This window comes from Zootoca vivipara, chromosome 6, assembly GCF_963506605.1.
Source record: "Zootoca vivipara chromosome 6, rZooViv1.1, whole genome shotgun sequence".
Classification (NCBI taxonomy): Eukaryota; Metazoa; Chordata; class Lepidosauria; order Squamata; family Lacertidae; genus Zootoca; species Zootoca vivipara.
The window spans coordinates 52396844-52410951 of record NC_083281.1 but is presented as its reverse complement, the minus strand read 5'-3'; the positions used below and the strand labels follow the sequence as shown (position 1 = coordinate 52410951).

General features: G+C 39.8%; 1 protein-coding gene across 1 annotated transcript in view; it reads right to left on the bottom strand.

Moving 5' to 3' along the window:
- Positions 1-14108, bottom strand: part of ADAMTS18 (ADAM metallopeptidase with thrombospondin type 1 motif 18) — a 102736-nt gene that overhangs the window by 18303 nt on the left and 70325 nt on the right. Inside the window, exons 17-18 of the mRNA XM_035118770.2 lie at positions 2024-2165; positions 160-286 (exon numbers count right to left, since the gene is read on the bottom strand). Of these exons, the coding sequence (XP_034974661.2) occupies positions 160-286; positions 2024-2165 (269 nt within the window). The remainder of the gene's footprint in view (positions 1-159; positions 287-2023; positions 2166-14108) is intronic.

Here is a 14108-nt window from a genome sequence, read left to right as displayed (position 1 = left end):
CCATCCCTAGTCCATACAAATCAAACTCTTTATAGAGGAGGGTTTGAAATCATCTGTCTAGGAAGCAAAATAGGTTTATTCCACAGATTTGTGAATTTAGACTCAAACATAAAGACCCATAAAAGAAATGGGAAGGGATGATAAATTCATAATACATACTAGGCTGGGCAAGGATTTGCATTGCATATCTTTGTCTCCGTCAAGGGCTTTGTGCTTGGACCACAGAAAGAGGCATTGACACGGACACGATGATCTTGTAAACATACAACTTTTGCTATCAAGTGCCCTATGGAGAAAACCAGGAGAAATTAAAAAAAAATATGTAGGAGAGAAAGAAGTTATTGTAAAAATGAAAAAGTAACTGAACATAGCACTGTAGTTCATCAGGCAATTTGCCTCTGAACCTCCCCCCCCCAATCACTGGCATGTGGCCCCCAGAAGGTTTTCTATGAGGGAATGTGACCCTCAGATGAAAATGCCACCACCTTGAGCTCCAATAAATAAATTGGCATGACTAGCTTAGGTCTTAATTTCAAAAGTTCTACTGTGAGTAGTACTAATGTTGGATACAAGCCTTAGTGTTATTAATGTTACAAAGCATTCTTACTGGTTTTAAAACATGAGTCAGAGGAATTCTCACAATGTGTGTTGATATTTTTCAGTATAATTTTAAATGTTGCATAGTTACAATTGATTTGAAGGTTTTGAAGGAATCGAACCATTGAGTAGGGTTTTGAGGTTTCATTTAAAAAGAAGGGGAGCCTGTATTGGATTATTTAATGCATTGAAGTCTGGGGGGGGATGACTAAACAATAATGTACTGTAGCTTTCTTGAAGATGGCAGGAAAAAGAAGGGGAATAGGGTCACAGGGAGGAGACACTATCTCAAGCAAGTTTATCTTTGGAAACAATTAAGGCATGAATTCAGATCTTTTTGAAGAAAAGATATGATCAGAAATGTAAGAAGACGGATAAGAAACGTGAGATGGCAAGAAAGAGAAGGAAATTCAGAGACAAAAGGAAAGAAAGGGGTTTTAAAATCTAGATAGCGCAAGGCCTGAAATAATGGAGAATATAAAAGGAAAATATTGGGAAAATTGATTCATGAAATGGCAGACAAAATATGAAAAAGTCATGGAAAACAAAGGCAACGAAGAAAATTGGGGATAGATAATAGAGAATAAGTAACAGAAACCTTTGCAATAGTGCTCAGAGCAGTGCTGTATTAGCAATGGCTATCCTATACCATTGCCTTTATGTGCCAGGCAAAAATGTTTGTTTTTAACCAAGCCTTTAGTTTTTAACTATCTATGGCCTTTTTGCATGGTTGGGATGTTTTGATGTTTGTTGAGTTGGTATGACAAAAATAGAAGAAGAAGAAGAAGAAGAAGAAGAAGAAGAAGAAGAAGAAGAAGAAGAAGAGGAGGAGGAGGAGGAGGAGGAGGAGGAGGAGGAGGAGGAGGAGGAGGAGGAGGAGGAGGAGGAGGAGGAGGAGGAGGAGGAGGAGGAGAATTGATGAAATGTGACCTTGCACTAATACAAACTTATCTCCCCTCTGTCCAGGGTTATTTTCTCACCCTCAGAGCTGATGGGGGTCTTGGGGGCACTGATTTGGGGGAGAGGAGGAGGAAAGCCCCGCTGAGCTAGAAGGATTTGTTATGCTGATACCTGCAAGCACAATTATTTAATTGAATCCAGCCCCTTATGCTCTCTTTATTTTGCAAGATATTTTGTGTTAGTAGGTATGGAAAGTCCAATATATATGTAAAAATAAATAAAATCAACAAATTAATAATGCAAAGACCTATAAACAATAGGAAGACTAAAGAAAGGGAAATCAGCAGCAATAATATATTATGCACATTCAATCAACTGAAATTCAGTTCATCAACCAAGATTCCTGTAATCAGAAGACCCTACTTAAATGTATTATTCAATCTTAAAAAATATATATGCTGGAAACTATATTTCATGAATTTTTGACATATTCATTGAATTCAGACTTCTGGAGTAAGTTACTCACCCCCGCCACACGTAGCTGAGCAATCTGACTGCACTGTTACCCATGAGTAGCTATGTCTCTTTGTGAATATCTTGTTCTCATTTATAATCTTAGAGAAGGTATATTGCCAAGCAATGCCAGGATTGTTGCCTTGTAAAAGGATCTAGATAGCATGGAGAGAGAAATACATTACGAAGAATGAAGGGAAAAGAAAGGTTAAGGATGCAATCTTAGGCAAGCTTACGTGGGCGAAAGCCCAGCTGAATACCACAAGATTAACCAGGAAGCAGATGCCTTTAGGACTGTGCCTAAAATATGCAGTTAAAGATATAATAGAATCACCCTGATCTGCTGTGGTTCTGGACACTGATGTGTATCTGAAGATCCTTACCTGCAAAGGCTACCCAGGTAAGTCCCATATATTAATCATTTTCATAGGAGATTCCTTTCACACTAAAGAGAAAAGTTAACATACACTAGGTCTTCTTCCATTGGCTAGAGTGGGAATGTGCACAAACTTTCAGTTGGAGAAGGAACAGCCCACCACCTCAGTGACCTCTACCTTTATGTAACCCTCATCATGAGGATTTAGCACAAATAAAAGGAGATAATGCAATGTATTGCTCTGGACTCCTGGGAGGAAGGGTTGAATACATGTATAAGAAAGTAAAGAAACTCAGGTCCGCCAGCTCATAAGTCCTCAATATGTACAGTCAAAATGACTGTGTGTGTGTGTGTGTGTGTGTGTGTGTAGAAAAGTCTGTCTTTTCCATCATGAGCCATTTAATTTTACACTGTTGCTGATTCTGAACAGGCCAATGGCCAATTACTAAAAACCATCTGCTTCAGTTCAGATAACTACAAACTCAAGGAAGGCTTGCTGTTGGAGGTAAATTCTATTGTACCCTGCAGAAGCAGTTTCTGAGACTTTGGCTGCATTAATTCAAAAGATGGAATAAAACAAGGTTCATAAAGGCTTACAAGGAATTCTATTTTTCATTCAAACTAGGAATGTGCAGATCCCTATGCCAGCATGGCATAATGGTTAGAGTGTTTGACTAGGACCTGGGAGAGCAGGGTTCAAATTCCCACTTAACCATGAAGCTCACTGGGTGACCTTGGGCCAGTCACCATCTCTTAGCCCAGGCATCCCCAAACTGCGGCCCTCCAGATGTTTTGGCCTACAACTCCCATGATCCCTAGCTAACAGGACCAGTGGTCAGGGATGATGGGAATTGTAGTCCAAAACATCTGGAGGGCCGAAGTTTGGGGATGCCTGTCTTACCCTAACCTACCTCACTTACCCAGGAGTAAATCCCATTGAACTCAATAGGGGTTTACTTCTGAGTAGTATAGGATTGCAATGTCTCTACAAGTATGCCGGGTGGCCCAGATTCAATCTCCAGCATCTTCAGCTATGGCGGGAAAGAATTCCTGTCTGAAACCCTGGTGAGCTGCTGCTAGACAATGTAGCCCAAGGATAGCCAATGTGGTGTCCTCCATACACTGAACTGCCAGTTCTAATCAGCCCCAGCTGAAATTCCCAATGGAGAGAGACAGTGGCTGTTTAGTAGACAATACTGAGCTATGTGGACCAATAGTCTGACTCAGTATAAGTCAGGGCCCTGTGTTAGGAACACAGAAAGATGCATTATACGCCAAGTTGGTCTAAAGCACATGCCCCACCACTGAGCTACAGCCCTTCCTTGTGTATTCCCTAGGTGTTATTATATATCTGTGGAGGCTCCACATGCATTTTGGAATCTTGGGTAACTTCTCCATTTTAATAAAGCCTGAAGGGTATTGTGGTGGCTTGCCAATATCAACCCAGTCCTGCTTGGATTAAATCTATGAATGGATACGGAATCTAAATTGGAGCAGGTGTGGAGAAAGGCTTATGAAAAATCAGCAATAAAGGTTACATTAAAAAAAAACACCCAAGAACATACAATTAATATTTTTCAAGGCAGAGAAGTGGATATTAGATCTTCAGAAAATGTACACCTAGGGGAATAGGTAAAGGAATGGGGTATGATAGTGAAAACAGTAAAACAAATTTGCATATTCAGTCCATTAACACCGAACATGTAAAAGATCTGGGTAGCTCACTATTATTTACTGTTGTTATAGAAAAGTGTGCCTGTTGTGAGGAGGGAGAGGAGGCAGAGAAAAGGATGATATATTTTCCAGTCCCATTAGCCAGATTCTATTTCAGTCCACAAATTCTGGTAGAGATCCAAACCGGAAATATATGGCTTAGTCCAGATATATATATATATATATATATATATATATATATATATATATATATCCAGAAAAACTAATAGCTTGGCTCTCTGCTTTATTGCAAGACCCAGGGTTGAGGAAACACCTAATACCAGGCAAATGTAAAATAATGTATGAGATTTTATGGAGACCAGGGGTATAATCAGCCTCCCTTTTGCACCACCCACCCAGACAGACAGCAAGCACATGCGCATTGTGCACATGTGCAAGAGAGAGAGAGAGAAGAAATTATAAGAAGTTGCAATGATACATAGATACTATCATCACAGAATTGGAAGGGATCTCAGACCTAATGCAATCCTCCATGCAGAACCTGCAATGCAGGATGCAATTACAGCATCCCTGACAGATGGCTGTTCAAATTCTGCTTAAATATCTCCAGTAAAGGAGAGCTCACCACCTCCTGAGGCAGACAGTTGTTCAACAGTTCTTATTATTAGAAAGTTTCTCCTAATGTTTAGCTGAGATATGCTTCCCTGAAATTTCCAGCTACTGGTTCTAGTCCTGCTCTTTAAAACAAGCAGAACATGCCTACTCCATTGTCTGTGTGAGCGTCCTTCTGATATTTGAATATCATTATCACACCCCTCCTTATTCTTCTCTTCTCCAAGCTAAATGTACCCAATTCTTTCAACCATTTCTCAATGGACAGGGTTGTCTTAAGCCTATCTGGCGCCCTGGCACCGTGGTGCGAAGATCCCTCCGGCGCACCCCCACCCCGCTTCCCAGTGCCCGCCGTGCGGCCCGGCGCCCTGGCACCCTGCACCACCCAGCCTTCCCCTGTCAATGGACTTGGTTTACAGACCACTGACCATCCCAGTCACCCTCTTCTGGACACCACTCCATTTGGTCAATGTCTTCCTGAGTCTATTACCAACTGTGCATCCTTCCTTCATCCTCATACCTTTGGATCATCTTTCCTTAGCTTTCCTACCCATCCACTATCTCTTCCCAGTCCTCAGCCATCCCATCCAAGCCGACAACTTTCATTTCCCTCACAGAACTAGATAGCAAACTGTTTGCTCCTCTGAGTAACTGAACATTTCCTGCCACCAAACTACCTCAGCTAATCAGCAAGAAAGAATTCACTGCCACTAGTGGAATACAATTACACTCCTTTTAAAAGTAAGGCATATATCTAGTGTGAATGTGCTATGAACCAAATACTGTAGCAAATCCGGCATAAACTTAAACTGAGTGTGGGAACCCTGAGGTTTGCAAGAAAAGTGTACATTTTGGAGAGGAGCCCTACCTACACACAAGCACATGACCATAACCAAGAACGGCTACAGAAATAGGTGGCATATGTCCCTTCCATACAAAATTAATGTATATTACATGTCCCCTACTGGTTTCTGCAATATCTCTGGTAACAGGCAAGTGCTACACTTGATCAGGGCTGATTTCAACTAATGGCATGCTCTTAAGCCACAATCTTACAGCCAGGGCCGTCTTGAGCAGATCGCGCGCCATGTTGCTGAGGGGCGGAGATCGCTCCGCCGCCCGCCCCGCCCTCGCAGGGCGCAATTGGTTTCCACGCGGCTTTGCCGCGCGGCGCCCTCCTTGCCAGGCCGGCGCCCAGCTTGCCAGCCCCCCGCCGTGGTGCACTACGCCACCGGGGGTCTATGTAAAGCCGGCCTTTTTACAGCCATGTTTGTTAGGGCTGTTGAGTGTGAGATCCTGACAACATCTGGAGGGCCACGGGATCCCCATTTCTGATATATACAGTGGATCAAGCACTGCATAGCTGCAGAGTAAATAGTCTAATCTTACAATACCATATAATATTTATTTAAGGATACTGTTTATTTTCCATTATCAAGGCAGAGCTATTCTCAGCTTGTCATCTTCCAAAGTGACAAGAACTTGTAGAATGTAAAACATTATCTCTTCCTAGAATACTGTCAAGCATTCACTTAGAAAGCTTTTCCATGGGAATCCAATATCTGAAGTCAATGAGCAGCAGCATATTATTAAAACTACAAATTTGGAAAGACCTCCAGTGCTTCAGTCTACTTAACTGGACACATTCCAGAGACTTCCCTGCCAATTGGCATTTGCTCCCAAATTTACAGCTGGCAAACAACCTCCTTAAACATTTCCAGGTCTTCCACAGAACTGTTTAATGTCTACCTTTAACACACCAACCACCTGACTTCAGACACAACACTCAGCAGCTTTGACCGCAAGGCACAGAGTTATAAAATTTACAACTTTGTACGTTGAAAAAAACCACAGGCTCAATGGCTAATACCTGCCAGAACTATTCGGAAGAGCAAAACTTTTGCTTAGGGCATTAAAAAAATTGAAACAATGGGCAAATTGAACTCTCTTGCACAAACAGCCCTTTTCTTTTCCTGTTAATTTTTATTTCAAAGTAAAAACAATAAATATTCTTAAGCAGCTGTGCATCTATTTTTCTGTCTTGGTTTTCCTTCCTTCCCTTGGCTATTACTGATGTGTAAATGACTATGTACATTTGTGGATCACTGAAGCAATTCCTTGTAAATGTACATCAACACTTCCTTTAGGGGAGAACTTCCTAGGGAGATTTTAGGCTGTAAACATGCATCTAGCAATTACTGTAGTACTAACTTGCAATTGATTGCCTTGAATTATATTCAAGGTGCTGCCCAGGACTCCTCCTGCCGTGAGTGCCTACAGGCCCTGTCCCTGCCTCTCTCCACCTGGCCCAGGGCGGGGCCTGTGGGGCCTCATAAGGACTGCTGCTGCTGCTGCTCTGCTGTTGGGGCTGCCCAGGACTCCTCCTGTTGTGAGTGCCTACAGGCCCTGTCCCTGCCTCTCTCCATCTGGCCCAGGGCCTCATAAGGACTGCTGCTACTGCTCTGCTGCTGGTGCTGCTCAGGGGAACTTAAAACAGCACAGAGTTCTTTTTAAAATGTTCTTTTTTAAATTTATGTTTTTTGGGGGGGGGTGATAGGTGGAAGTGACTTTTGTCGGGTTTGGGATTTTGTTTAATTTTGGTATATTTGTAATTTTTTTACTGGTTTTGGTTTTTATTGTTTTATTTTGGTTTTTTGTTTTTGGTTTTGTTCTGTTTTTTTGCTGCTTTTTTAAATAGAGGTTTTTATCTTGTTTTTAAGGGGAGGGGTCAGGGCCAACAAAATGGCTAAGGCAGATTCCACGGGGGGGGGGATGCACTGGGGCCTCAGTGGTCACAGGTAGGAGGAGGAGTTACGCTAAGACCAGACCATGTCATTACCGAGGAGGCAGGTTTAGTCGTTGTTTGACCCGCACTGTCGCACGGCCTCCCATCAGAGGTCAAGGAGATAAACAACTACCTGATATTTAGAAAACACCTAAAAGCAGCCCTGTTTAGGGAAGTTTTTAATCTGTGATATTTTAATGTATTTTAATCTTTGTTGGAAGCCGCCCAGATGGGCGGGGTATAAATAATAAATAATAATAAAATAATAATAATAATCAATGGATGTTTTAAAGATTTGCTGAGCCAGCAAATGTGGAATGGCATGTAAAAGGTAAAGGTAAAGGTAAAGGACCCCTGGACGGTTAACAGTTTTTTTCCTGCAAATTCAGACCACAGGCTTTGACAACTGGCACTCATCTCGCTTTCAGGCCAAGGGAGCTGGTGTTTGTCCACAGACAGCTTTCTGGGTCATGTGGCCAGCATAACTAAACCAATTCTGATGCAACAAACACTGTGACAGAAACCAGAGTGCACAGAAATACCATTTACCTTCCCGTCACAGTGGTACCTATTTATCTACTAGTACTGGTGTGCTTTTGAACTGCTAGGTTGGCAGGAGCTGGGACAGAAAAATAGGAGCTCACCCCATTGCAGGGATTCGAACTGCCGACCTTCTGATTGGCAAGCCCAAGAGGCTCAGTGGTTTAGACCACAGCACCACCCGCATCATGTACCAACTATGGTATTTAGGTCTATAAAGTAACACTGTGGTTATAGATTCATAAAGTAGAATCATAAAGTTGGAAGGGATATCAAAAGTCATGGAAGAGGCTGGGAACAAACTAAAATTAGTTGCTACTGCCTATCATTGACTCTGGCTCCATCTACTGCTGGCCATCTTGCCTTTTGCTTTAACCAGTACCAGTGAGCACCAGCCACTAATATTTAATACAGGAAGTCTAATGCTACAGTATCCTGATAGGTGGCTATCCAGCCTCTACTTATCATCCTCTAATGAAGGAGAGTACAGTGGTACTTCTACTTACGAATTTAATGCATTTCGAACACACATTCGTAAGTCGGAAAAAAATGTAAGTTGAATCCCATAGGAATGCATTGGGAGAAAAAATTCGTAAGTAGAAAAAATCCTATCTAAACCGCATCCAAGATGGCGGACGGAGCTCCATTCGTAAGTAGAAACATTCGTAAGTAGAGTTATTCGTAAGTAGAGGTACCACTGTAAATCACCTCCTGAGCCAATCTGCTCCACTGTCAAACACTTCATACAAGCAGGATGTTCCTCATTATGTTTAATCTAAATCCCTTTCCTTATAATGTGGAACTATTGATTTGGATCCTACCCTTTGGTTGGAGATGGCAATCAGATCACCTCTTCTGCAGATTTTTAGAAGACATCTGAAGGCAGCTCTGTTTTTTTTTTTATGTTTTAAAATTCATCTTTATTAAGTTTCAAAAAGCATAACAAGTTAAAATCATAAAATCATACACAATCATACAATCATACACTTATTCCCAATCAAAGAAAAACAAACAGAAAAAGAAAAAAGAAAAAAAATAAAGAAAAAGGATAAAAGAGTTACCTTCCGAGTCATTTCCCACCGCTTGTCTTCTAAATATATTTTAAAAATTGCGTTCCTTCATTTATCATGTCTATCTTAATTTCGATTAATTTTGTTTTATCACACTAACATTTTCCAGATTCTAATTTTCCTCATGACTATCTAATTTAAACAGATCATCAACTCTGTTTTAACACCATTTCTTTTAAAATATTCCTCTACCACTCCCCATTCCAATTTAGATTTCTGCTTAGAAGTATTCCGAATTGCTGCCGTCATTCTTTCTAGATTCATAAATTCAATCAATTTTAATTGCCATTCTTGGATTGTGGGTAGATCTTCCTTCCTCCATTTCCTAGCTATCACTAGTCTCGCTGCCACGCTCGCATACAAAAAAATATTTCTTTTGTTCTCAGGAATATTTTCTGGGATAATGCTCAATAATAAATACTCTGGTTTTTTTCTAAAAGTCAACCTCAACATTTTTTTCATTTCTTCATAGATTTCGTCCCACCATTTATATATTTTTCCACAGGCCCACCAACAATGAAAAAAATTTCCTCCTTTCTCGCCGCATTTCCAACAATTATCTAAATCATTCCTATATATTTTGGCCAATTTACTGGGAGTCAAATGCCATCTATAAATGAGTTTTAAGATATTTTCTTTTATATTCATACTAGCCGTGAATCGCATTGAAACCTTCCATATACTCTCCCATTGTGCTGCATAGATCGGCCTCCCTAAATCTTGTGCCCACTTTATCATTACCTCCTTAACTACTTCATCTTTTAATTCCCATTCTAACAAGAATTTATATATTTTTGATAATGGCTTTTCCTTATTTTCTATTAATAATTCTTGTAATTTTGACTTTCCAATAGTAAATCCTATTTTTTTATGTTCCTGAAAAAGGCTTTGAATCTGTACGTACTGCAACCAACTGTTGCAGTACTGCTTGATCTCTTCATATGGTTTTAGTTTCCATTGTCCCTCTTCACTCACCAAAACCTCTTGGTACGTCAACCATCTTCCTTTTTTCCACCTTCTCCCTAGGGCTGTCATCTCGAAGGGCGAGGCCCACCATGGTATCTTCGGTTCCATTAGATTTTTAAATTCTTTCCAAATCTTAAATATTGATTTTTTGATCACATGATTACTAAATTGTTTATTTTTCCCTTTCTCTATTTCTAATAAATATGTATGCCATCCCCCAACGTTTCTAAATCCTTCCACCTCTAGTAACTCTTCATCTTCTAATATTAACCAATCTTTAAGCCAGCACATACACGATGATGCATAATAGAGTCTCAAATCTGGTACCCCCCACCCCCCTCTACTTTTAACATCCGTAAGTAATCTGTACTGGATCCTTGGTTTCTTGTCCAACCATATAAATTTACTTAAATCTCTCCTCCATTCTTCAAAAATCTTTCTCTCCCCCAATATAGGCAACATTTGAAATAAAAATAAAATTTTTGGTAAAATTGCCATCTTTATTGTTGCTATCCTACCTGAGAGAGAGAGATTTAAGCCCCTCCATCTCTCCATATCTTTCTTTATTTCCCTCCATAATTTTCCATAATTATTTTCATATAAATCTATATTATTAATACTAATTATGATACCCAAATATTTAAATTTATTCACAATTTCCCAATTTGAAATTTGTTGCAATTTGCTTTTGTCCAATTGTCCCACATTTTTCAACATCATTTTTGTCTTTTTTTCATTAATTTTTAATCCTGATATTTCTTCAAAAGAATTTAATATCTCCTCTAATTTTTTGATTGAAATCTCTGGTTCTTCTAACATTACAATCATATCGTCCGCAAAAGCTTTTATCTTCAAATTTTTATCTTTCACTCTGATTCCTTCAATTTCCTCCTCCTTCTTAATATCCACTATTAAAAATTCTATTGATATTATAAATAACAACGGGGATAGAGGGCAGCCCTGTCTTGTTCCCCTCTTTATTGCGAAATCCTCTAATACCTCTCCATTCAATATTAACTTAGCCGTTTGATTATTATATATTGAATTAATTCCTCTCATAAATTTATCATCTATTCCAATTTCTTTTAATGATCTTTTCATAAATTTCCAAGATAGAGAGTCAAAGGCTTTTTCTATATCTAAAAAGACAAAGGCTGCCCTCTTCCCCGGAGACCAATCCAAATATTCCAATAGATCCAGTACCACTCTCACATTTTTTGCCAATTTTCTTCCCGGTAAAAATCCTTGTTGGTCTTGCCCTATAATCCTAATTAATATTTTTTTCAATCTAGCCGCTCTGTTTAGGGATGCTTTTAATGTTTAATTGGTTATTTTATTTTATCTTTCTGTTGGCTGGGGAAACCAACGGGGTATAAATAATAATAATAATAATAATAATAATAATAATAATAATAATAATAATAATAATATGTTGTTGTTGTTGTTGTTGTTATTAACCTCTTTCAACCATTTATCATAGGATTTTGCTTCTAGAGAAATCACCGTCTTGGTCACCCTCTTCTGGACACTGATCCAGAAGCTACACTCTGGAGCAGCAGAAAGAGAGTGTGTGTATGTATCAGCTCCTTCCTAGAAGGAGGATAAGGCTGTCAATGACTACTAGCCCTGATGGGCTGCACTAGTGAAAATCCATTATGAAACCAGAGTGCTACAAATGGATCTCGTCCACAGTGGAAAATGCAGACTTCTTGCAGAGGGACTTTTCAGAATGACTGTGGAACACACTCAAATAAACTTTAGGGTGGGCAACTCCGACTTGCATGTACTGAGAAAAATCTTGAAATCGAAGACAGGGAGGTTTTATGTGCCTTGCTATTTCTAGAGGGCATTTAGAAAGCAAATCTTAAAAGTGACATGAAAAATGGAGAGTTCACACAAGCCCACTGAGGGCATTGACAGGAAAAGGTAGCCTTTGAAAGGTCCTCCTATGATCTCATTTCTTCTTCAGCTGGCTTATATTTGTCATGGTATATATTTCTCGCTCCCTCTTCTTTTGTAAACATCATGTGCAAACGGCACCCATTTAAAGGATAGAGCCCATCTAATCTTTTTCACTTAAGCAGAACCCTTTTATCCCTTACATTGAATTTACATCTGTATCTCATAAGCCAGGCTTTGCTTTGTCCAACACACACTTTCTTTAGGGGAAATCAGAGCTAAATTATCTAGTAGCTAATAATAAAAGCAAGGCTTTCAAACTCCAAGCTGGCTTTCACCCAGTGACTGCTAGCCTAAATTATCAGCAAAATCTTTCCACCTGGCTTCCTTTTTTCATTTTCCCATCACCAAAGAGGGGAAGAAATGATTTATCGATTTTAATTAGACATCTCTTTCCTGCATTGATAGTAGGTTCCTTTTTGCCTTGTCTCTTTTCTCTCTCCACCCTGACACCTTTGCTTCTTGTGAATGATTGCCACTTTGTTTAATGTCCCATCCCTCTCTTACATGTTGCAGTGGAGATAAACTTATCCAATTCTATGACAGTTTGGTAATTCCCTCATTCAATATGAGACAGTTTTGTTGAAAGCTGCAATATTCCCATTTATATTGTGATCTTCTTTTTTTTACCCAAACCTTCTTAAAGTTTTCACACATGGCAGACCATTTCAAAAGATGGAAGCAGGTGGTTTTGTTATCAGATTAATGTTATTACTGATTGTTGACAGAGTGCCTGGAGAAACCGATATAGGTCATTCTACCGTGTTTCTCATATTATAAGACATGTCTTATATTTATTTTTTCCTCAAAAAAACACACTATGGCTTATTTTCAAGGGATGTCTTATTTTTTTCCTCCTCCTCCTGCCGCAGCCGGCATTGCTGCTGCGCCTATCACTATGTCTTATTTTCGGGGTATGGCTTATATTCATTGAATGCTTAAAAATCCTGCTATGGCTTATTTTATGGGTATGTCTTAAAATATGAGAAACAGGGTATCAGACTTGAAATCTGAGGTTGAAACTATACATTAAGCCTGGGACTCTTTGCTCAGCATTTGATTTTATTTATAATCCAAATCAGCCAGGAGCAAGCTTCCTCTGAGTGGAAGCAAAGCAAATTGGGAGATTTGCCCTATTTCCCCTCCTAGTATTGTTTAGCTCAAAAACAGGGATGGGCCTATCAGTCTATTTCTGTTCCATGTCAACTTTACAAATGTTCAGTCCCAAGTCTGTTCCATCCCATTTTCTGGAGACTTTTTTTAAAAAAATAAAGACACACACATTTAAATTACACATATTTTTCTACACACTATTCTCTACAATAGGCACTTTGTGCACATTTTGCATGAATTTCACCCTTAAAATAAATATGTAACTTTGCATGCTTTCCCATGCATTCTGCCTAAAATATCCATTTGAGTACACATTTTTATATTCATTTTCAAACAAAATTGGTATCACAAAGGTTGGAGATATCTGCAATCCTATTGTTAACTGCATTCTAATCTGCATATTAATCCAGAAACTTTAAATTAGGTTAGTTCACTTTAATGTAAACCGGAGAAAACTCCCCAACTGAAAATCACCCTCCCCGAACTGCTTTTTGCTCCCACAAGGGGAAAGATACTCGGTCTTTACACCTTTACTTAATCACTCTCCGTCTGCCTTTCTCGTAAAGGTAAAGGTAAAGGTAAAGGGACCCCTGACCATTAGGTCCAGTCATGACCGACTGGGGTTGCACGCTCATCTCGCATTATTGGCCGAGGGAGCTGGCGTATAGCTTCCAGGTCATGTGGCCAGCATGACAAAGCCACTTCTGGCGAACCAGAGCAGCACACGGAAACGCCGTTTACCTTCCCGCTGTAGCGGTTCCTATTTATCTACTTGCATTTTGACGTGCAGGAGCTGGGACTGAGCAACGGGAGCTCACCCCGTCACAGGGATTCAAACCGCTGACCTTCTGATCAGCAAGCCCTAGGCTCAGTGGTTTACCCAATCTTCCCTCTGTTCCTTTGGGTTTACAAAACAAAACACATAGATGGAAGATTCACGGAATTCTGTTTGACAAGTAGTTTAGGCCTAAGGGGGGATAGGGAAGAATTTGATTCAGCTCAC